Genomic DNA, 21,675 nt, shown 5'->3' with positions numbered 1-21,675 from the left:
GGCTTATTTTCAGTCTTGGGATCCAAATTAACACTCCCATAGTGAGAGACTCAGTGCCGGCGAGGTGTAGATTTTGCAAGGAAGTCTAGATGCATAGTATGTAGCAATTGTTGTTTTCTTGTGAGGTGTAAATTTTATTGTTAAGGAATGTGAGATTGTGAATTTTGCTAGGACCACACCATGCTAATTGTCCTGGTCAACAAAAAAGTTAGATCGCTATTACAACTCTTGGTATTAAAATGACATGTCACCGACAATACAAATAAGGAAAATGTCAAGATAACCTCTTGGATTATAATTTTTGTTCTATTTCATCTTCTAATTTACAAAACCAGGTATTCTAGTTGTACCATCTCAGTTTCGATGTGTGGTTTTGGGTTGCTGGCACAAGTAGAGCCCACATATTAGAACCGTCATGGATTTTAGCGTAAAAAGTGCTCGTGAAAGGCTACAATTATGGGGTTATATTTGCAAAGTGACCATGCTTCGGTTGGATTAAAGGCATGTAGGAGTTTTAGAGGGTTATTTGTGAAAACACCAAGTGACAAAGAAATGAAGATAAGTAGAGGGGATGTTTTTAGGATGAAACCAATGTGCCAAAGACGAATTGCATATGATGCTTTGAGCGCTACATGTAGAGACTGTTCGCTAATTTATTGTGAGAGAAAAACATTGCTGAATGACTGGCAGATTTGACACGCATTTTTGCGTTAAGAAAGAAAGAAAAAAAAAAGAAAGTCTACACGACGCAGCGTGACCAACCATGCAAAGTGAACAACCACCGAATTGGCAATCTATAAGGGGATTGGGCAATCATCAAATTAAGGAACACATGACCAAGAGGTGGTCACAACTTCACAAGCTTCCTCCACTTGATCACACAAGTGATACAACGGGTGGGGTTGTAGTCCATGATGGCGTCTTCAGCGATCCATTGTCTAATGTCTGGAGTGTTTGTGCTTGACTAGCTAAGAGTCAAAAGAATGCCTAACACTTCCAAATCAGGTCATGACCCCGGAATTGCATGACTCTTATCTCACCTGCAGTGTTCACATATATAGAAATAATACTAGGATAGCATACAGTGTTCACATGTTTGTGCTGAGAATTGAGAAAGTAAGTTTGTCTTTAAACACATATATATATGTGTCTCCTCACTGCTATGCACTCTGAATATAATCTGAAAGCACAGTTGGTCAGGTTTTGCCAGAAACAGCAAGCAGCAGCCTATATATATCTGTCTGCCGCGAAACAGGAGAAAGAAACAGCCTTCGTTCTCTTTCACTCCCGCCATTCCCTCCCTGCCCTTCAAACTCGAGAAGCAATTTTTTTTTTAATTTCAAAAATCAACCAAAACCATCTTCTCCAAACTAATCAAGCAAAAAAGAAACTCCATCTCTGGAGGATCGTCCGAGTCCGTTCATGTCCGTGGCTGCCTGCCCTCCGTCGTCGGAGCAGAGCAGGCAGCACGCGTACGTACAGGCCGCAGCCATCATGGGCCAATGCTGCTCCAAGGGCGCCGGGGCGGCGGCCGATGACGCGGCGGCGCCAGACGCAAAGGCGGAGGCGCCGAGCCGCGCCGCGTCGAACGGTGGCCAGGAGCGGCCGTCGGCGTCGTCGTCGGCGGCACCTGCTGCTGGTACCAATAACAAGCAGGCGGTGGCGGCGTCGCCGTCCGGCGGCAGGGCCAGCACGGGCACGAGCAGCAGCAAGCCACCGGGCCCCCTTGGCGCGGTGCTGGGGCGGCCCATGGAGGACGTGCGCGCGGCCTACTCCATGGGCAAGGAGCTCGGGCGCGGGCAGTTCGGCGTGACGCACCTGTGCACGCACAAGGCGAGCGGCGAGAAGCTGGCGTGCAAGACGATCGCGAAGCGGAAGCTGGCGACCAAGGAGGACGTGGAGGACGTCCGGCGGGAGGTGCAGATCATGCACCACCTCTCCGGCCAGCCCAACGTGGTGAGCCTCCGGGGCGCCTACGAGGACAAGCACAACGTGCACCTGGTCATGGAGCTCTGCGCCGGCGGCGAGCTCTTCGACCGCATCATCGCCAAAGGGCAGTACACGGAGCGCGCCGCCGCGTCGCTGCTGCGCACCATCGTGCAGATCGTGCACACCTGCCACGCCATGGGGGTGATGCACAGGGACATCAAGCCCGAGAACTTCCTGCTCCAGAGCAAGGCCGAGGACGCGCCGCTCAAGGCCACCGACTTCGGCCTCTCCGTCTTCTTCAAGGAAGGGGAGGTGCTGCGGGACATCGTCGGCAGCGCATACTACATCGCGCCGGAGGTGCTCAAGAGGAGGTACGGACCGGAGGCCGACATCTGGAGCGTCGGCGTCATGCTCTACATCTTCCTCGCCGGCGTGCCTCCATTCTGGGCAGGTAGGGAGGTACCTGCTTTAGTTTATCGATCGATCGTTCGGAATCCATCGGATATTCATGCATGGTCTCTGAATGAATGTTCTTGGCGGCAGAGAATGAGAACGGCATCTTCACCGCCATCCTGCGCGGGCAGCTTGACCTCTCCAGCGAGCCATGGCCGCACATTTCACCGGGAGCCAAGGATCTCGTCAGGAAGATGCTCCACATCAACCCCAAGGAGCGACTAACCGCGTTCCAGGTCCTCAGTAAGTAGTAAATTATCTCAACATCTTGTTACCATCATGCATATAATTAATCACCAGAAATGTTGCGTTGACATCCATGTTGCTTGTAGATCACCCATGGATCAAAGAAGACGGGGATGCACCTGATACACCACTTGACAATGTTGTCCTCAACAGGCTCAAGCAGTTCAGGGCCATGAACCAGTTCAAGAAAGCAGCGCTGAGGGTATATATATATATATATATATATATATATATATATATATATATATATATATATATATATGTCTGATAACTACTACTAGTCCACATTCATCTCAATTCTCAAACTGCTCAACACTGCTTAATTAAGAGGGAAAATTGTTTTAGTTTAATCATGCCCTTAATTATAAACCTATAATAATGTAGATCATAGCTGGCTGCCTGTCTGAAGAGGAGATCACTGGGCTCAAGGAGATGTTCAAGAACATCGACAAAGATAACAGCGGGACCATTACGCTTGAAGAGCTCAAAAACGGGTTGGCAAAGCATGGACCCAAGCTATCAGACGGTGAACTTCAGCAGCTGATGGAAGCAGTGAGTTTTCAGAGTATATATATCCTATTTAAAAAGCAGTGGTTCTATCTATTCAAAATAAGAAGGTGATCGATCTGAAGAAAAAAAAATCCCTTTTCAAACCTTCTACAGGCTGATGCTGATGGCAACGGGTTAATTGACTACGACGAGTTCGTCACCGCGACAGTGCACATGAACAAATTGGATAGAGAGGAGCACCTTTACACAGCGTTTCAGTATTTTGACAAGGACAACAGCGGGTAAGTTGAACGTTAAAATGACACAGCTGAGATTCTGGGCTATAAAGAAATAAATGTATCAAAGGAGAACACATATAATTCATTTATTTCACAGGTACATTACGAGAGAAGAGCTTGAGCAAGCCTTGAAGGAGCAAGGATTGTATGACGCCGAGAAAATCAAAGAGGTCATCTCAGATGCCGACTCTGACAACGTAAGGAAAAGACATTATGTAAAATTTAGTTGGCATATATAATAAACCATAGGAACCACAACATCATCAAAGTTACTGAGGAATTAATGGTGGGTGGGGGTATATAGAAATATAATCTAGTAGATCAAATGGTTTGCTTGTATTGACTGCACATATGTTTCTATTAGTTTCTTAAATCAAGAGGTTAAAACTTACTTTGCATATGTAGGATGGAAGGATAGATTATTCAGAGTTTGTGGCGATGATGAGGAAAGGGACCGCTGGTGCTGAGGCAATGAACAAGAAGAGGCGAGACATAGTCCTAGAGTGAAGCAGCAAGTGTGTAGTGTGTATAGCGCTCAAACAACATGCAAGTTTTCACAACTGTACACTAATGCAATGGAATTACTTTTGTGATCAGTTGATGGATGGCACGGTTGTGTACGATGTGCTATTGATAGCTGGTTTTGAAAGAAACTGATAAGGAAATGGACGATTACATGATGCATGCTAGCTAATCACTCCGGAAGTCCTGAACCTAACAGAAGCTTAATGTACTAGTGCTAGAGACAGAACAATATGGCGACTCAGCAAGTACATGATTCATAAGAATATAAGAGTACTAATGACAGCTAGTATATTTTCAATTGTACTTACAGATGATACATTTGAGGGAACGTCATGCAACAAGGAAACTCCAAAAGTTCAATAACTTTCTGGTTCATGCAAATTGAACAAATGATACGGGTAACCATATGACAGAAGACACAATGATGTCAGTTTATATCAACCAAAACGAGAAGTGGCATTAGCCAGTACCAATCAGATCTCAAATCATCCCAAGATATGATTGGGGATCTATGCATGTAAAAGAAATGGCTATTCGCCTATTCCAAATTTCCAATGATCATTTCCACAGATTGTACAAGGAACATTTTGACACTTGAGACAACCACTCACAAAAACTGACAATGGTATGTTAACAAAATGGTACTCCCTCCATCTAAAATTATAAGTCATTCCAAAAATCTTGGATACTCAAAGCATCTAAAGTTTGACCAAATTTATATGGTAAGATAATAACATTTATGATACCAACTAAGTATCATTAGGTTCTCCATTAATTATATTTTCATAGTATATTTATTTGATGTCATAAATCTTTGTAACTTTTTCTATAATTTTGATCAAACTTAAGATACTTTGACTCTTCAAGATTTTTGGAATGACTTATAATTTGGGATGGAGGGAATATATATTATGATCCTTGAAAGCTATGGAGACAGTACAATTTCACAGTAACGTGCAAAGCTACAGGTACTATCATTTTCATGGAGGCATTGCAGCGAACAGTTCCATGGTGCACACGTAACAGGAAACAGAACGCCATGACCGACCACAACCAATCCAATGCAATGATGAAATCAAGACATACCCTCTTGGTTAAGGACCTTCCAAGGCATGCACCCAATCAAAGGAGAACGTGGTAACCCACATTCCAATCTGACCTGAACACTAGTAAAAATCTTATCCAGATTTCAAGGAAAAATGATGATACTTTACCAAGTGCTTCATGTTAACATATGCAAAATCGTGCATAAAATCCTCTGTCGCAGTAACAAAAAAACATAGGAGTATATACCAGCTGATGCCTGATACCCAACTATCATTCTATTCTGAGGTTAATCAGGCAAATGAAAGGCCAAGCTGAGCGAGCATACGAGGGCCCAAATGCAAAAACTTCCGCTCTCATGCTAGCTATGTTAGTTACCCTCTACGTGGACTCTTCTAACTCCTCTCCAAACCGATCCAGTCTTGACACCTCTGCATCATAATCACGGATAAGAGAATGGTTAATGGAACCATCATCTTCGCTTGCATGGATTTGCCGCCCACCAAACCTGCAAGGCAAGAAAAGGACAACAAATGCTATCAGAACAGATCAATCTGGGAGCACAAATGCCTTGCTCTGGCATTATTCGTTTATATAATAATCTTATGCGCTGCGGCAAGTAAACATGTGCAATTCCAAAAGTTTCTATCGGACTTTTAGTTAGATGGCAAAGCTTTCTCCAATAATTCAGGCTAAAATCAAATGAGGAAATGAAAAATTAAAGATTTGTGCTGGGAACAAACATGAGGTGAAAGCCAGAAAACCCCCATTTCAGCATTTTGTTAACATCACATCAGAAACAAAGGGGGCTAGAGTTACATGTGTTGACCTACCATCTTCCATTCATCTTCTCTATGCATTTGGCGCCATCCTTCCGGTCTTTGAATTTCACCAGTATGACACCCTGTGGATGATTTTCACAGACCTGAAGCACAAACACATGAATTTATCAAAAGCAGTTTGGTGGAATTTGGTGAGTTATGCCTGATCCATGCCAGTTTGGCTTCAGAGAATCTCCCTTTACAAAATATCCACCTCACATTACACTGAAAGATGGAAAGTTTGTTTTGCAAAGCATTTGGTAGAATTTGTTTTCTAGACATGTTCAGAAAAAGCAAGATATTTGTGGCTAGGCGTACCTTGACGTTATCCACTGGACCAAACTTGGTACACTCCTCTCTAACATCTACCTCAAGCTCAGAAAGAAGGTCTTCATCAGCCTGCAAGGTCAGAATATTCTTGGTTAATCTAATAAAAGTGGAAAGGAAGTTGCTATGAAGCAGGAGCCTCATGAGACCAATCTGAAATAATCTAATGTGTAAACAAGTACAAGTATGCCCTGTCTAGGATTCAAAGAGTGCAGATTGAAGGTGGCATCAAGCATAGTTCAGCTACTTACTCTCAACTCGGCAGGACTGAACATGTGCCGTAAAATTACTGTAGTAGGAATCATCACCTTCTTATCATCATGTCCACCTAGTTTGAAAAATTATCAATAAAGCAAATGAAGTTAGATCCCAAGTTAGAGTTACCTAATGATTAAAATTAAAATAACTACGAAAAAACAGCAATCAAATTACCCCATCCAAGCATTTTGTCTTCAACCTTTCTGATCTTCCTTTTCTTTTGCTTGTCAGTTTTCTTTGCAATGAAAACATCACCTGAAACACATGTGCAGCATCAGTAATAAGCTTTGTAGCTGATGACACAAATATTTGGTTTTAGAACATTATGAGATTATACCTTTCTGCTGAAACCTGGCTGGACTTACAGACATCAGAGTCTTACCACCAGGACGGAATGATGTCCCATCCAACAATTGAACTGCTAAAGCTACAGAAGGCTCCTGGATCATCCGTGGAAAAAAAGACATGTGAAGAAAAGAAACACATAGTAAGTCCAAATAGTCTGAGGCAGTTTAACAAGGAGATACCTTGAAATATGTCACCAAGGCATCACCCTTTTTCCTGCTGGTTTCCTTGTCAGTATAGATCTTCACCCGAGGCTTTTTAGTCTCCGGGTCCTATGGTATCAGTTTATCAACAGTTAAAGACGTATGCTTTTATAAAACATATTATGGATAAGAGAAACAAGTCAACAGCGATAGCCATTCAAAATAAAATATCAAGTAAATATTGTAATATTTTTTCAGTTTACTTAAGCCACCAATAGCAATTGATTAATTAATATTAGCCATCTAAGATAACCAATGGGCGTTTGTGACAGTATCATAATGCATGCTGCAAGTTTGGACGGCTGAAATTTGCTAAATGATCTATTCAACAGTGAAAATCTGGGTTGAATAGTTTGCAACAATTAACAGCCTTGACATGAATAATTGAAGGTCCCAGTATCCCATGACTCTGATAAGTCAAATTACGAAGTTCCTTTGACAGTATGCCGATTAGTTACTTTCACAGGTGGTGGCTATCTATTAGTCCAAGCACCAATAAAACTAAGTCATTTCACAGGCGTGGTATGTGAAAAAATGAAAATAACACCAAGAATAAATAACACAGACAGTCAGACACAATAATTTTGTCTCAGCAACACAACAGACTAAAAGCATACCTCCTTTATTATTCCACACTTGGAAAATACCTCCACAATCTGCAAAATAAATCCAGTATTAGAAGTTCAGAGCAAGCAATTTTTTTAAATAACCAACTAATTAAGAATGTGTTAAATGGTGATTCAAAATAATGACTTCCATAGGTGATAGGAGAGAAGTAAAACGAGGCTACCAAATTAGTTGATACAAGCAATTTACCTCCTCCACTGTGACATCATCAGGCAAACCATTTACATAGACATGTGTATTGACTTTCAGATCAAACCAACTGTCCGGCGGTTTGTTAGCTTCCTATCAAAGAAGTTCAACAGGTTACTAGAAGATTCAAATTAAACAGTGCAAACTTAAGAAAAAATCCTAGAATGACTTGGAAAATGGAAACCATACTTTTTTTTCAGCTGGCTTCTGAGAAGATTTCTGTTTCTTTTCTCCTCTCTTTTCTGCTTTATCAGATTCTTTGTTTTTAACTTCCGCTGGAGTGTTGATTTCTTCTAATGCAGATGGACCAGGGATATCTGGTGCCTGGAATACTTCTTCCTCAAGTGCAAATGTCATCTCTTCAACAGCATAACCGTCCTTTTTACCTGATACATCATTCTATACAAGCATAGAGGAATTAGATAATTGCAAAAGAAGGAGATGAGGGAATACTAAACAATATGAAGGTAGCACAGTTTCTCCTCAAAAGAACAACACCGGAACACTAAACATAATGAGTGTATATAGCATTATTATTCCTGACATAACCAATACAACAATTAAGGAATTCTAAATCCATTAGCAAGTAAACCGTGATTTATACTGGTATTTGCTGGAACAGAGCATAGTTGCTTTTGTCTTGTATTGAAACTTCAAAACAACATGAAAAACTAACACAAAGTCACAAACATTGATGTTTTCGATCATCAGCAAACCAAAGGAAGGATTATGGTGAAGAGCAAAAAAACGAAAGAGAAAAGGCCGACCTTTATGAATCGATGGCTTAGTATCCTGAAGGTTATCAGACAGACTGTTTCAGAAACAGAGCTTAAAATCGTCCACCAACATAGGTAGTTATGGCAAGTATAAACAAGATCAACTGAACAGCAAAGGTCAATACAGAGCTCAGATCAATTAAACTCCTTGCAAATCTTACGATCGTGAGAAGACTATAGTAGCCCAGAAATGTATTCCTAAACTAGTAAAATCCTTCAAAGAGCTTCTGAGTCTATTAGGTGATGGGTGATAATTTCCATTGCTCCATTGTGCTAAATAATGGCAGGTAAATTGGATGGACAATTGATATATGCCACATCCAATACAAGTTTTCATCAGATGGTCTATGCTGATTACTATTATTCATAAAAAAAAAGTAGAGAACACCTAACCTAAGGCTCTAAATTCAGGAGATTATTATGAATTTCAATGGTGGAAGGTGAAGAAATTCACTGGTGGAACTAGGCGGTGTATCAAAACCTAGTGATGGCAAGGACAGAAGAGCAGAACTTACTTGAGGAACCCATGCCCTGAGAGTACAGTCCCACTTGTAAATGGTGCCATCATCATCAGTAAATTCCTCCTCTCCATCCGGCGGGGTTGCCGGCCGCTCATCATCCTGCCGGTCCACATCACCGACTTCAGCGCTGCCTTTCACTTCCTTCTCGGCTTCGGTAACCTCCTTTTGGAATTTCGCGAAATCATCGTCGACATCCGGAGCAGCAGCTGCACAGAAACCCAACTGATGAGAAGGGAGCAGCCTTACACAACTCCCACTGCAGGCACAGCACAGGGCAATGGCACTGACCTTGTGTAGACTGATCCTTTGATGCTGTGGCTATAGAGTGTAACTCGGGGATCGACGAGAGCGGCATCCATTCCTTCCTCCCTTGTGCCCACAGCATTGTGCTCTCGTTGAGGTAACCGTTTGCAAAATGCTCTGAGAAGGGAGCAAAATTATGCTTCGTGTTCAGAGTTATTTAGGGGCAAATATATAAACATAAACAATAGAATCAAAATTCTACAAGCTGAAAGGCCCATCCAACTTGAGAAATCAGAAGCTTGCTTCATCATCAAGGGAAGGCAAGCAATTCCGCCTAGCTCACGGACTCAACCCTAAGCGGCTAGGCCAGACCCCAGCGAGAACGCAAGCTCTAGTATCGAAACGCAACTGCTGGACTCGTAGAAGAAGGCGGGAGAGCGTCACCTCGCAGCTCCACAAGCGCGTAGGGGCCAACGCCCTGCTGGTCCGGGCCGAGCACGTACCAGCCCACCTCGCCAGCGGCGGCCGCCCCGCCGGTGGTCTCCATCTCCACGGGCACCCCTCCAAGGCCGGGACAGAAGGGGGAAGCGGGTGGGTGGACGAGGACGCTGTTTCGTGGGGGGAACGGGTGGCAGGCGGCGGGGGAGGATGGCGGAGGCGAGGCGAGGCGGCGGCTGGCCGGAGAGGGTCCGTCAAGTCAAGCCGCGGAAGCGGAACGACCGGTGGACGGAGAAGACTCGAGAACAGAGGAGAGCCACGTGTCGTATCTGGACGGCTGAGATCGCCCCAACACCAGCGATCCAACGGTGCTGAGATTTTCGGGGCCTCATTATCTGTGTTTGCCAAATTTGCAGCCCCATTAGAGCAACTCCAACAGATCTTGTAAAACTAAATAGCTAAATTGCTTATTTTAGCCATTTTTGTAAGAGCAACTCCAACAGCCTCTCTAAACTCAATTGTAAACCTATATTTAGCTATTTTGACAAAAAAATGACGTCCAACAGTCTTTCTATCCGGCTTGCTAAAATAGAAAGCTGTGTAACTCGCTCGTCATAGAAAGCAAGCCGGCCTCGCTCGCCATCTCCCGAATTCGCTCGCCACGTCCGGTACCCCGCGCGCAGAGAAGACTTTCCCGCGCGATGAAGTTTCCCGTCGTGGGGATTCCGCGCGCAATTCCCCGCCCCGTCCATCGCCTTATCCTCTCACCAGTTCCTGCCGCCGCTACCACACATGCAGAGCTCCTAATCATGGCCCCCTCCAGGTCTCCCTTGTCCTCTTCACCGTGAGCCACTTCCTCGCTCCCAACGTCGGAGCCGCTTCCTCACTCATGGACAGGCCACTTCCTCCGAATCGGCACACCACCGCACGGCCCGATCAGCTTCGTCATGGACAAGCTGCATCGAGCATCCGGGAGATCCCAACTGCTGCGGCCTATTATCCCGACATCAGGCAGATGGAAGCAGCTGGCGGATGGCAGCAGCATCAGGTGGACGGGCAGCAGTTGGGATGGGAGCAGCAGGCGGATGGGAGATCCCAGCTGCGCCGGACAGATTACAACTCGTCTTCGTCGATCCCGGTAGCCGGCGGATGCGAGCTGCAGCAAGACGCGCTGCTTCCGTGGTTGGAGAATGCGGCACAAGGAGGCCAGCGCCAACGAGTCCTTGCACCGAACAGTTCAGCTGCTGCTTCGGCGTCGAACCCATTCCTCGATGTGTGCTCCAGTGAGTCGAATTTAGTACGCATCTCTCCCTATCGTTTAGCAATTGTAGGTGGTCCATGCTTGATGTTTCAGTGTATGCAGTCCCAATAGTTTATAGTTGACAGGAAGCTCATCAGCAGCCCCATATGATTTGTGGTATGCATGTTTTTTAGTGGTATAGGATTGCATAGTTTTTTCTGTGTGTACGGTAAATTAATAGAAGTATTGTGGTTTGTAATGGCTAACAGATAAAGTGGTGCATAGTTCTAGCTTTGCTTTCGGTCCCAAGAAAGTTCAGACTACTACTACTACCAATGTACCATTGCTGGCTGAAAGATGCACAATGTATCATTGCTGTAGGCAGTAGCAGAGATCAATGTGAATTTGTGGCCTTCAAGTTCAAAGCTGCAGTAGTACATCTTAAAAATCTGTCTTTTTAACTGAAAAATGTGTGAAATTTTCTCATAGTACTACAACGTCTTTGAAACCTCGTGTATGGCTGGTTATTTCAGCACATCTGCTACCACCTTGTATAATAGTGCAAGCACATCGGTGCCTTTTCCTGAAAGTAACACATTTGGTGACACCTTCTTTTGTTTTTACAGCCGAAATGGATTCAGGAAGACCTTTGACCGACATGATTATGGAGGGTTTCACTCCAGGTGGAGTCTCTAACAATGTCCCACATCATAATGAAATAGAAGCAAGCAAAGAGGTCCCTGCTGTTGTCAAATCAAATAAAAAAAGGTCCAAAAATTTCACTGTTCCAGAAGACGAGATGTTGGTGTCAGCATGGCTAAATGTGAGTTTAGATCCCATAAGAGGAGTCAATCAATCAAAAGATACCTATTGGAAAAGAATACGTGATTTCTTTCATTTACATAAGGATTTCGAATCTAATCGCACACAAAGCTCTCTAATGAGTCGATGGTCTAGTATACAACACGAGTGCAACACATTTGCTCATTGTGTTTCAAGGGTAGAGGCCAGAAATCAAAGTGGTGCATCTGTGGATGACAAGGTTAGGTTACCTACCTTTACATGCTGATTTCCTATATGTTTATGCGGAACCTCATGTATCATCTTTGTTTCCCATTGCAGCAAGCAAATGCATTAACTATGTATAAGAATGAAGACCAATTACACAGGACTTTCCAGTACATACATTGCTGGAAAAAGCTCAAAGACCATTCTAAGTGGATAAATAGGCCCCAGGCTACTGGACCTCAGAAACCTTTCAGCAAAAAACAAAAGACCACTGCTAATTCAACTCCTACTGATGCACTAGATCCTGTCACTGGTACTGTTGCTGAGACTCAAACTGCAACAACCACAGTGGTGAGGCCTCCAGGGACTAAGAAGGAAAAGCAGAAATTAAAGCAACGTTCGAGCATTGAAGCTTTGGACTATTTATTAGCAAAGAAGAAAGAGGTGGATGCTGAGAAGGAGTTGAAGAGAAAGGAGAGGGAGTTGAAGAAAGAGGAGAGGGAGTTGAAGAAACAAGAGATGTGCCAAAAAGCCCTTGCCTTGCAGGAAGAAAGGATAAAACTTGACAAAGAAAAATTTGATTTCGAGCGAGACCAAGAAGAAGAAAGAATTATAAATATTGATATGAGCACCTTGTCAACCAGACAGCAACAGTTCTACGATGATCAACAGAAGAAAATACTTGCAAGACGGCTTGGAAATTAGTAGCACCATGATCTTTTAGATTTGGGCATATAGTGTGAGACATATCTCATTTTCTGAAACAATTTAGTTTCCTCTAGTTCACAGCATATCAGATTGATTAATGTTCTTCCATGAACCTTGTTATCTATATTATTCTGTAAAGGAGCTGCTTTTGACAATTGCAAAGCGTACTCATTTAAATAGTCATAAAAAAGCGTACTCACTTAAATGCTGATTTATTACAATTTTTATAAATCAAAGAAAGAAAGATAGGTCCAAAAACTAATGCAGAATGCCTTGATGCCGAGATAGTAAATGAATTCATTCAACAATACTATTTGTATATAAATCTGGAAAATTATTCCACAAGTGCTCGATAAGATCGAGCTTGAAGCTGTGTGTGTGTTTCCTTGTCCTTGATCTTCTTGTAATTCTGCATAAATGCTTCAAACTCAGGTGTTTCAGCGTGTGACACAGTCACCTTTTCTCCCACATCATCATATTTGAAATCATTTTCATCGACTCCCTCGTCTTCAACAATCATATTGTGCATAATGATGCAAGCTGTCATGACAAGTTGAATTGTATCCTCATCCCACACACGTGCCGGTGCTCGAACAATGGCAAAGCGAGCTTGTAGAACCCCAAATGCTCGTTCAACATCCTTTCTACAAGCTTCTTGTGCTTTTGCAAAATATTTGTTCTTATTACCTTGTGGTTCAGGTATGGTCTTCACGAATATGGCCCAAGATGGATATATACCATCCGCTAGATAATATCCCATAGTATAATCATTCCCATTGATGCTATAATTTACCTGAGGCCCTTGACCTTCTGCAAGCCTTGCAAATATAGGAGATCTTTGAAGAACATTTATATCATTGTGAGAACCTGGCATCCCAAAAAATGCATGCCAAATCTAAAGATCTTTAGAAGCAACAGCTTCAAGAATAATTGTAGGCTCCTTTTTGTGTCCCCTATACATGCCATGCCATTCAACAGGACAATTCTTCCAAGTCCAGTGCATACAATCAATAGAACCAAGCATGCCAGGAAACCCTCTACTCTCACCAATAGCAAGTAACCTAGCAGTATCATCCTCATTGGGCAGCCTCAAGTATTCATGACCAAATACCTCGACAACAGCTTTGACAAACCTTCTAAGACTTTCTAGGGCAGTACTCTCCCCAATACGGACGTAATCATCCATAGCATCAGCTGCTACTCCATAAGCTAACATCCGAAATGCCGCCACCACCTTCTGCAAACAAGATAGCCCTAGGGTTCCGGCTGCATTCCTCTTCTGCACGAAATAGTCATCATGCTCTTCAACGGCATTCATTATACGTTCAAACACGTGACGCCGCATTCGAAACCTATGCCACCCGATACAAAATTAGCCACAACTCAATGACTCAATGCGTGAAATAAACATAACTCAACAAAAATATGAGAAAATTAACCTGCGTCTAAAATAGCTCGGCCCATATGTAGGATTTTCTGAGAAATAATCTTCATACAGTCTGTCGTGCCCTGACTGCCTATCACGATTGACAACGCGATGTCCCTTTACAGAACCACGATGACCTGCTGAATTCACAAGGTCTAGCGCTACTATGTGTGCTGCCGCAACATAGAGTTCATCATCATCATCGGAAGATGACGAGGACGACGACGAATCCATGAGTTCGTCCATTACATCTTCAGCATCCATTATAGACCTTTGATTATAAGGGATCAAGGAATTTGTTCAAATCCTGCACTAAGATTGAAAAATAAGATGTCTACAGTAGTTATTTCTCACGTAGGGCCTAATACTGAATGTAGATGATGCATAACTGAAATATAAATCAACATGAGTCGGTAACCTAGTTTTCACAGAATGATTGCATCTGACACTCGAGCGTATATATGTGCAAAATCCACCTGTCAGCAAGCATGATGTGGTGGGAGGCTAGGAATTACTAAGCAGAGAAATCAAGCACCTTGCAACGCCGGAGTCAGTGCGGACGCCGGGGGGAGCCAGATGCATACGGAGTTTTCGTCGCCGCTAGCGATGCTGTGGGAGTGCGATCCTATCGAACCAAGTCGCCAGGCCGCTGCGATCTATTTTAGGCCACGAGTACGATCTATTCACGACCACATTCGGTTGAGCTTTGGAAGGCAGGTACAATGACGTGGCATGTTTCAAATATAGCATAGGCAAAATAGCCAGGCTGTTGTAGATTCTTCTATTTTTAGCACTTCTCCATTAGAAGGCTGCTTCGTCTGTGGTTCCTTCCCATTTTGCAATACGGATAATCTCAAACGGGATTAGAATTAGAAGAAGAAGAAACACATACTCTAATATATTGGCTCCCCTGTTTATAAGTCAAAATAATTTTAAAACTTAAAGTCAAATAGGACATTTTTAAAGCTTTTTGTGGCCATCTATTTTGTACTAAATGCAAAAAATAGTTCGTGCAGGTTCTCGTGAAGCGCTTTTCTCCATTGTTGTATCAAACTAAGACAATTACTTGTGTTGCGTTTGATTATGAGATCTTGACATTTATTAGGATCTAGCTTTATTTGGAGATCAATTTGGCATTCTACGACATTTTTTTATCAGATCCTTCAAGTCCATTTTGAGATCCTAACGTGGGCAACATTTGCAGGAATTCTTCTCAGAGTTCATTGAGATTTTTTCTAGCGTATTTTCTACTTCTCCTGTTTTTTTTAGGTGCTTGATTTTGTTAGTAGTGTTGTTGTTCGGTCGACATATACTTTTGTCTTTAATTGACTATAGAAAAAAAACTGTGAAAGAATTTTCACTTATGATGAATTGTGCCCTTTTAATCTAGGGCCGGACAGAAGTACTCGAACTGAACTTGTTTTCCTTTTGAAACAAAAATGGTTTAAGTTTAAATAACTTTCGGATTCGTCTCATTATAAGCTCGGTTCAAAGTTAGGTCCCAAACAATTCAAAAAAAATAAAGATAAATAAGAGTATGTTAATTACTAAGAAAGCTCAAAAAATGGATGCAGTTCGCTCATTATCCACCCCTCTTTTAATCGCGCTGGTGGGATGTCTAACATTGTTGCATCACCTAAACTTCAGCGATTTCTTTTTTGTTATTTTTAACGAGCGAGTGATTTTAGTTATAATTTTTTTATAATAAATTAGCAAATACTATTTTTAGTTATGACTTTTTAGCCAAACCAACGTGTCCTTAGTCCCTTTGTTTATAAATTTTTTAAACCTCTTCCCACGAAAAGACAGTACTGTCCTTTTGCCTAATTGACGTGAAAACAAATGGCTTGGCAAAAATTTTAGATTTTAGGTACCGTAGCACTTTCGTTTGTTTGTGGTAAAATATTATCCAATCATAGACTAATTAGGGTCAAAAGATTCATCTCGCGATTTACAGGCAAACTGTGTAATTAGTTTTTGTTTTCGTCTAAATTTAATACTTCATACATGTGCCGCAAGATTCGATGCGACGGGAAATCTTGAATTTTTTTGCGAACTATGTTTAGATACACCAAAAAACCCAAAACTTTACAAGATTCCCTGTCACATCGAATCTTACGGCACATGCATAAAGTACTAAATATAGATAAAATGAATAACTAATTGCACAGTTTACTTGTAAATCACGAGATGAATCTTTTAAACTTATTTACTCCATAATTAGATAATGTTTGTCAAATAAAAACAAAAATGCTACAGTGTCAAAATCCCAAAACTTTTTTCATCTAGGCCTTGTTTAGTTCCCGAAAAATTTTACAAAATTTTTCAGATTCCCCGTCACATCGAATCTTTAGACGCATGCATGGAATATTAAATATAGATAAAAATAAAAATTAATTACACAGTTTGGTCGGAATTGACGAGACGAATCTTTTAAGCCTAGTTAGTCTATGATTGGACAATATTTGTCAAATACAAACGAAAGTGCTACAGTGTCTATTTTCCAAAAAAATTTGGAACTAAACAAGGCCCTAAACAAGGCCAAAGTTTCCAGAGAACCGGTATCGACTCCACGATGATCATCGACAGACCAGAGAAAACGGGGATATTTACATTTTTACAATTATTAAGAATGTCGCTCGTCCGAATATCACTCTTAGAATTGCTCTTACATATATACCATTGGAGAGAGAAGAAATCTTACAAGTTTACCAAAAGCTGACCTTTTTGCTTGTATGGCGTGCCAGATCAGGCTGCCAGCATAGAGGCGCAGGGTAAAAAGACGAAAATGCCCCTGCCCTGCTCCTCTCTCCCCTTTCTCCTACAGTTGGGCCCCACAGTTAGTGTCGCTGCCATGTGGGACCGACTCATCAGATTCGTCTTCCACCTTCAGCACCTGGATTGAATTAAGGCAGGCCGAGATGTGGAGCTCAAGGGCATAGCTAGGCACGGCCTCGGTGGGCGCAGGCACGGCCTCGACGAGCACACAGACCTGACCATGGTGGGTGCACTGCCCCGCTGGTGCAGGGACGCGGGAAGCAGAGCGGCCGCAACAACGACACGAATCTACTGCTCCGACGACGACGATGCACTGACGCACCGCACCGCGGCCTCGTCGAGTCCACGCACATCTACTGCTCCGACGACAACATTGCGAAGATGCTGCTACTTCCGTAGGCGTCGGTCGCGCGGGGAGGAGAGGTCGCTGCCGACGCACTGACACCGATGAAGAAGGAGGTGACCAAGAAGTCCCCGACCGCGGTGGTGCGTGGCGTGCTGGTGGACGCGCTGGTCCACTACTACTCGTTTGTCGGGCGGATCGTGGAGCCCCGCCGTGTTGTGCTCTGCCGAGGGCGTCTACTTCGTGGAGGTCGCCGTCAACTGCACCCTCGCCGATGTCAACTTCCTAGAGCGGTCGCTGCTCCTCGCCAAGGAGCAGCTCGTGCCGTGCCCGACGCCGGAGCTCTGGCCTGTTGAGCCGCACAACAGCCTCGTGCATGATAGAGAAGGTGGAAGACGAATCTGACAAGTGGGTCCCACATAGTAGCGACACTAACTATGGGGCCCAAAACTGTAGGAGAGAGGGGAGAGAGAAGCAGGGCAGGGGCATCTTCGTCTTTTTACCGTGCGCCTCCATGCTGGCAGCCTGATCTGTCACGCCACACAAGCAAAAAGATCAGTTTTTGGTAAACTTGTAAGATTTCTTCTCTCTCCAATGGTATATATGTAAAGGCAATTCTAAGAGTGATATTCGGATGAGCAGCATTCTTAATAATGGTAAAAATGTAAATCTTCCGAGAAAACGGCAAGGAAGACGATCGCCTGCACTGGATGTACATGTACTATTGTTTGGATGATCCAAACTGACCGTCAGTGTCTCCTGTTGACTGGTAGTGAGAGTAGATAAGATCCCTTGTCCCCACCGGATCCGGCACGTTGACTCATTGTCCTTTCTGCCTCCAGGACCAGCGCAACATCCCTGCCGGCGCCCGCCGGTCACCACTTCGCCGCCCACCAGCCAACCACAGTCCACACTCCACTCCACACAGCTCCCTCCCACCAACCAACCCCACGGCGGCGCCATGACCTGGAACAACAACCCCCCTCCCCGTCCCGCTCCCTCCGACGACGACGGCCGCCTCCGCGAGCTCGGCTACAAGCAGGAGCTCAAGCGCCACCTCTCGTACGTTACGCCGCCGTCTATCCATCTCCCACCAACGTTGTTGTATCGTCAGCTCGAGCGGCGTTTGACCATATTCTTTCTCTGCTACCTCTCTCTTTCAGGGTGCTGTCCAACTTCTCCATCTCCTTCACCGTCATCTCCGTGCTGACGGGGGTCACCACGCTCTACAACACCGGCCTCGCCTTCGGCGGTCCCGCCACCATGACGCTCGGCTGGTTCCTCGCCGGCGCCTTCACCATGGCCGTCGGACTCTCCATGGCCGAGATCTGCTCCGCCTTCCCCACCTCCGGTGGCCTCTACTACTGGAGCGCCCGACTCTCCGGCCACCGCTGGGCGCCCTTCGCCTCCTGGATCACCGGATGGTACTCGTACCGTACCTCCACTGTTTTCTTCCTTTTACACACTATTTAGCTTGTTCCTTTTTATATAAAAATTATATCTTTATCTTTTATCATGGAAACATGAAGAAATCTTTTGTTTGCAATCATGAACACTGCCCGGCCGGTCAATGACCCTGTCACACTGCTTTCATCTTGGCTTGGAGCACTCTTGTTCAGTATGCGTTGACTTGGGTGCATGATTGCTGCTGCCACACACACACACATTACGAATTTCCATTGCAGACAATCGATTTTTTTGACAATATAAACATTTCCTAAAATTGGATGTGGGATAACTCACGAGGATATTTACTAGTCATGTTTTCAACTGTCCATGCTCTTCTCTCTGAAACAGCCACCTTTAGAGCTCAGTTCTAACACGTATCATTTCTTTGCCTCTGTTACTGCTTCCAGGTTCAACATCGTAGCACAAGTAAGCAAGCAGAGAATCCCTTTTTCTGAATCTCCATTCCTCCCATCAATCAATCTTCAGGCAACCACTGCTTATTCGATCCAACCAACCCAGCCTTCCTTCTCAATTTCTGCAGTGGGCAGGCACTGCCAGCATCGACTTCTCTCTGGCACAGCTAATCCAGGTCATCATCCTTCTCAGCACTGGCGGCAACAATGGCGGCGGGTACATGGCATCAAAGTACGTCGTTTTCGCCTTCCACGCAGGGATTCTGCTGACCCACGCCGCCATCAACAGCCTCTCCATCTCTTGGCTATCTTTGCTCGGACAGTTCGCCGCGCTTTGGAATATGCTAGGTACTAATGTCTGTCTGATATGTCTTATAGACTCTGCATCACTTCAATTACAAAGCCAAACACACCCTTATCATTAAGTTTGCTTGAGATGTGCATGATATCTTCAGGTGTCTTTGTCCTGATGATCGCTGTACCGGTTGTTGCTACTGAGAGGGCTAGTGCAAAGTACGTTTTCACCCATTTCAACACGGGTAACAGCGCTGGAATCCACAGTAACCTCTACATCTTCGTTCTGGGGCTCCTCATGAGCCAATACACACTGTCAGGATATGACGCATCTGCACACATGGTAACACAAAAAAAAAATCCTCTTACTGTTATGGAAACTTGTTACTATGGTAATTAAGTAGCAGTGTCCTAACAATGAATGTGCTTTTGGCTCTATGATGCAGACCGAAGAGACCAAAAATGCAGGCAGGAACGGCCCGATTGGGATAATCAGTGCGATCGGTATATCGTTGGTAGTAGGCTGGGGGTACATACTTGGCATCACGTTTGCAGTGAAGGACATCCCCTTCCTCCTGAGCCCTGACAACAATGCGGGAGGCTATGCGATCGCTCAGGTGTTCTACCTTGCCTTCAAAAGCCGATATGGGAATGGTGCTGGAGGGATCGTCTGCTTGTGGATCGTCGCTGTCGCCATATACTTCTGTGGCATGAGCTCGATGACTAGCAACTCAAGGTGATCCATCCTTGAGATGTCTGAAGAACTCCATAATGGAGCAACCATGACCCCTGCTGATGACTGCTGCGTTTTGATCAGGATGACTTATGCGTTCTCGAGAGATGGGGCGATGCCGTTTTCATCCATCTGGCACAAAGTTAACAAGCAAGAAGTGCCGATAAACGCCGTCTGGCTGTCAGCTTTCATCTCCCTTTGCATGGCATTGCCGGTAACTGAACTGAATCTTCCCACTTGTAGTAACCTTTTCAGAAATGAGGTTGCAGTTCATTCCTACATTTACTCGATTTGATCGATGGACACATGAATCATTCACTGTACTGGTACCCTTCAGAAATGAGCTTTCATCAGTTACACTCCTACTTTGGCATCCTCTGAAGTCTGATCAATGCAATGCAATGCATGATGATTCACCATGTTTGTTTCCCAATCATGCAAACACAGTCTCTGGGCAGCCTGGTGGCGTTCCAGGCGATGGCATCTGTCGCAACGACCGCAGTCTACATCGCCTACGCGCTGCCGATCCTCTTCCGCGTGACGCTGGCGCACAATCGCTTCGTGCCAGGCCCCTTCAGCCTCGGCCGGTACGGCGTGCTCGTGGGCTGGATCGCAGTGCTCTGGGTCGCGACCATCACCGTGCTCTTCTCGCTGCCGGTCTCATACCCGGTGACCAAGAACACCCTCAACTACACTCCGGTCGCCGTTGGCGGGCTGTTCGCACTGATCTTGTCGTCGTGGATCGTCAGCGCAAGGCGCTGGTTCACGGGTCCTGTCACAAATTTGGGAGGGTAGGGTGGTGTTGAGTTGGTGTGATTTCAGTGTGGAATGCTAGGGGATGTTGAGGCAGTGTCAGGTGGTATAGTGACTGCTGCTAATTGTAGGATGAGGAGATGTTAGGACTTAGGAGTGCTACTAACGTAACACAAATGGTGTCTGATTGGAACGGAAACTACAAATTCAGTCGATGATGAAGCATTGAGATAAGGTTGTATTGTACATATAGAATAGAACTATAGTATTGGAAATTTTTCAAAAAAAAAAAGAACTATAGTATTGGAGGGTGGATGATGATCATTGCTACACGCCTACACTACACATATGACTTCTGCTGCTATTGATTTTTGTACCAATGTAAAAACGTTTCCAAAAGTGTTTGTAGTTTACTGTTACTAGATGCAATCAACATGAGACAACAGAAAACACACAGGATCACAGGCCTATACACTGTACCATCTATTGTCTCAAAATGCAGTCCTTATTTTACCCTGAGAAATGAAATGTAGTGATTTTAGGGTGCTTGGTTATGGGGATTCACCTTTTTTTCATTGGTAACATTGATGTATCACCTTGGCTATTTGTTGATTCTTACTGACAATTCACAGAGCAGAGAAATTGGGAACAGAAATATTTACGACATAGAGCTTGACAATACATATAATGGTATATAAACAAATGCAACAACACAGCAGTTCTTGTACTAGCTGCCACTGTCACTTCATACATTAACAGTTTATTAAAAAGATCTCTTACATTACATCCAAACTGGG

The 21,675-nt window shown here is 44.1% G+C and overlaps 4 protein-coding genes and 1 pseudogene across 4 annotated transcripts; 3 read left to right on the top strand and 2 right to left on the bottom strand.

Moving 5' to 3' along the window:
* LOC8071421 (calcium-dependent protein kinase 25) lies at positions 1,265-4,105 on the top strand. Its single transcript, XM_002442655.2, has 7 exons — positions 1,265-2,380; positions 2,473-2,625; positions 2,715-2,830; positions 3,013-3,180; positions 3,292-3,419; positions 3,514-3,613; positions 3,822-4,105. Exons 1-7 carry the CDS (start codon positions 1,423-1,425, stop codon positions 3,921-3,923), a joined length of 1,725 nt encoding a protein of 574 aa, XP_002442700.1. The 5' UTR covers positions 1,265-1,422; the 3' UTR covers positions 3,924-4,105.
* On the bottom strand, positions 5,129-10,003 carry LOC8070369 (HIV Tat-specific factor 1 homolog). Its single transcript, XM_002441681.2, has 13 exons — positions 9,740-10,003; positions 9,341-9,472; positions 9,047-9,258; positions 7,945-8,154; positions 7,756-7,848; positions 7,557-7,595; positions 6,919-7,008; positions 6,729-6,831; positions 6,566-6,646; positions 6,385-6,461; positions 6,125-6,205; positions 5,819-5,910; positions 5,129-5,493 (listed from the first exon to the last, which is right to left on the bottom strand). The coding sequence occupies exons 1-13, from the start codon at positions 9,840-9,842 to the stop codon at positions 5,367-5,369; spliced, it is 1,440 nt and encodes a 479-aa protein (XP_002441726.1). The 5' UTR covers positions 9,843-10,003; the 3' UTR covers positions 5,129-5,366.
* Positions 10,359-12,741, top strand: LOC8070368 (glutathione S-transferase T3). Its single transcript, XM_021446466.1, has 3 exons — positions 10,359-11,016; positions 11,600-12,015; positions 12,096-12,741. The coding sequence occupies exons 1-3, from the start codon at positions 10,623-10,625 to the stop codon at positions 12,684-12,686; spliced, it is 1,401 nt and encodes a 466-aa protein (XP_021302141.1). The 5' UTR covers positions 10,359-10,622; the 3' UTR covers positions 12,687-12,741.
* Positions 12,867-14,754, bottom strand: LOC110429819 (annotated as a pseudogene).
* On the top strand, positions 18,072-21,391 carry LOC8071420 (amino-acid permease BAT1 homolog). The gene is made up of 8 exons (XM_002442653.2): positions 18,072-18,298; positions 18,400-18,660; positions 19,093-19,111; positions 19,227-19,446; positions 19,554-19,735; positions 19,839-20,128; positions 20,210-20,339; positions 20,573-21,391. The coding sequence occupies exons 1-8, from the start codon at positions 18,198-18,200 to the stop codon at positions 20,918-20,920; spliced, it is 1,551 nt and encodes a 516-aa protein (XP_002442698.1). The 5' UTR covers positions 18,072-18,197; the 3' UTR covers positions 20,921-21,391.

This window comes from Sorghum bicolor, chromosome 8 (assembly GCF_000003195.3).
Source record: "Sorghum bicolor cultivar BTx623 chromosome 8, Sorghum_bicolor_NCBIv3, whole genome shotgun sequence".
Taxonomy (NCBI): Eukaryota; Viridiplantae; Streptophyta; class Magnoliopsida; order Poales; family Poaceae; genus Sorghum; species Sorghum bicolor.
The sequence above is the reverse complement of the archived record's forward strand: the minus strand, read 5'-3'. Positions and strand labels throughout refer to the sequence as shown.

Excerpts from the sequence above, each read along its gene's own strand:
- LOC8071421 (XM_002442655.2), top strand. The coding sequence starts at position 1,423 with ATGTCCGTGGCTGCCTGCCCTCCGTCGTCGGAGCAGAGCAGGCAGCAC. Across the intron at positions 2,831-3,012 it reads TCAAGAAAGCAGCGCTGAGG|ATCATAGCTGGCTGCCTGTC; the intron begins GTATATATATAT and ends ATAATAATGTAG. Across the intron at positions 3,420-3,513 it reads TTTGACAAGGACAACAGCGG|GTACATTACGAGAGAAGAGC; the intron begins GTAAGTTGAACG and ends TTTATTTCACAG.
- LOC8070369 (XM_002441681.2), bottom strand. The coding sequence starts at position 9,842 with ATGGAGACCACCGGCGGGGCGGCCGCCGCTGGCGAGGTGGGCTGGTAC. Across the intron at positions 9,473-9,739 it reads CGCGCTTGTGGAGCTGCGAG|AGCATTTTGCAAACGGTTAC; the intron begins GTGACGCTCTCC and ends CTCCCTTCTCAG. Across the intron at positions 7,596-7,755 it reads ATGATGTCACAGTGGAGGAG|ATTGTGGAGGTATTTTCCAA; the intron begins GTAAATTGCTTG and ends TTTATTTTGCAG.
- LOC8070368 (XM_021446466.1), top strand. The coding sequence starts at position 10,623 with ATGGACAGGCCACTTCCTCCGAATCGGCACACCACCGCACGGCCCGAT. Across the intron at positions 11,017-11,599 it reads ATTCCTCGATGTGTGCTCCA|CCGAAATGGATTCAGGAAGA; the intron begins GTGAGTCGAATT and ends TTGTTTTTACAG. Across the intron at positions 12,016-12,095 it reads GTGCATCTGTGGATGACAAG|CAAGCAAATGCATTAACTAT; the intron begins GTTAGGTTACCT and ends TTCCCATTGCAG.
- LOC8071420 (XM_002442653.2), top strand. The coding sequence starts at position 18,198 with ATGACCTGGAACAACAACCCCCCTCCCCGTCCCGCTCCCTCCGACGAC. Across the intron at positions 18,299-18,399 it reads GAGCTCAAGCGCCACCTCTC|GGTGCTGTCCAACTTCTCCA; the intron begins GTACGTTACGCC and ends TCTCTCTTTCAG. Across the intron at positions 20,340-20,572 it reads CCCTTTGCATGGCATTGCCG|TCTCTGGGCAGCCTGGTGGC; the intron begins GTAACTGAACTG and ends ATGCAAACACAG.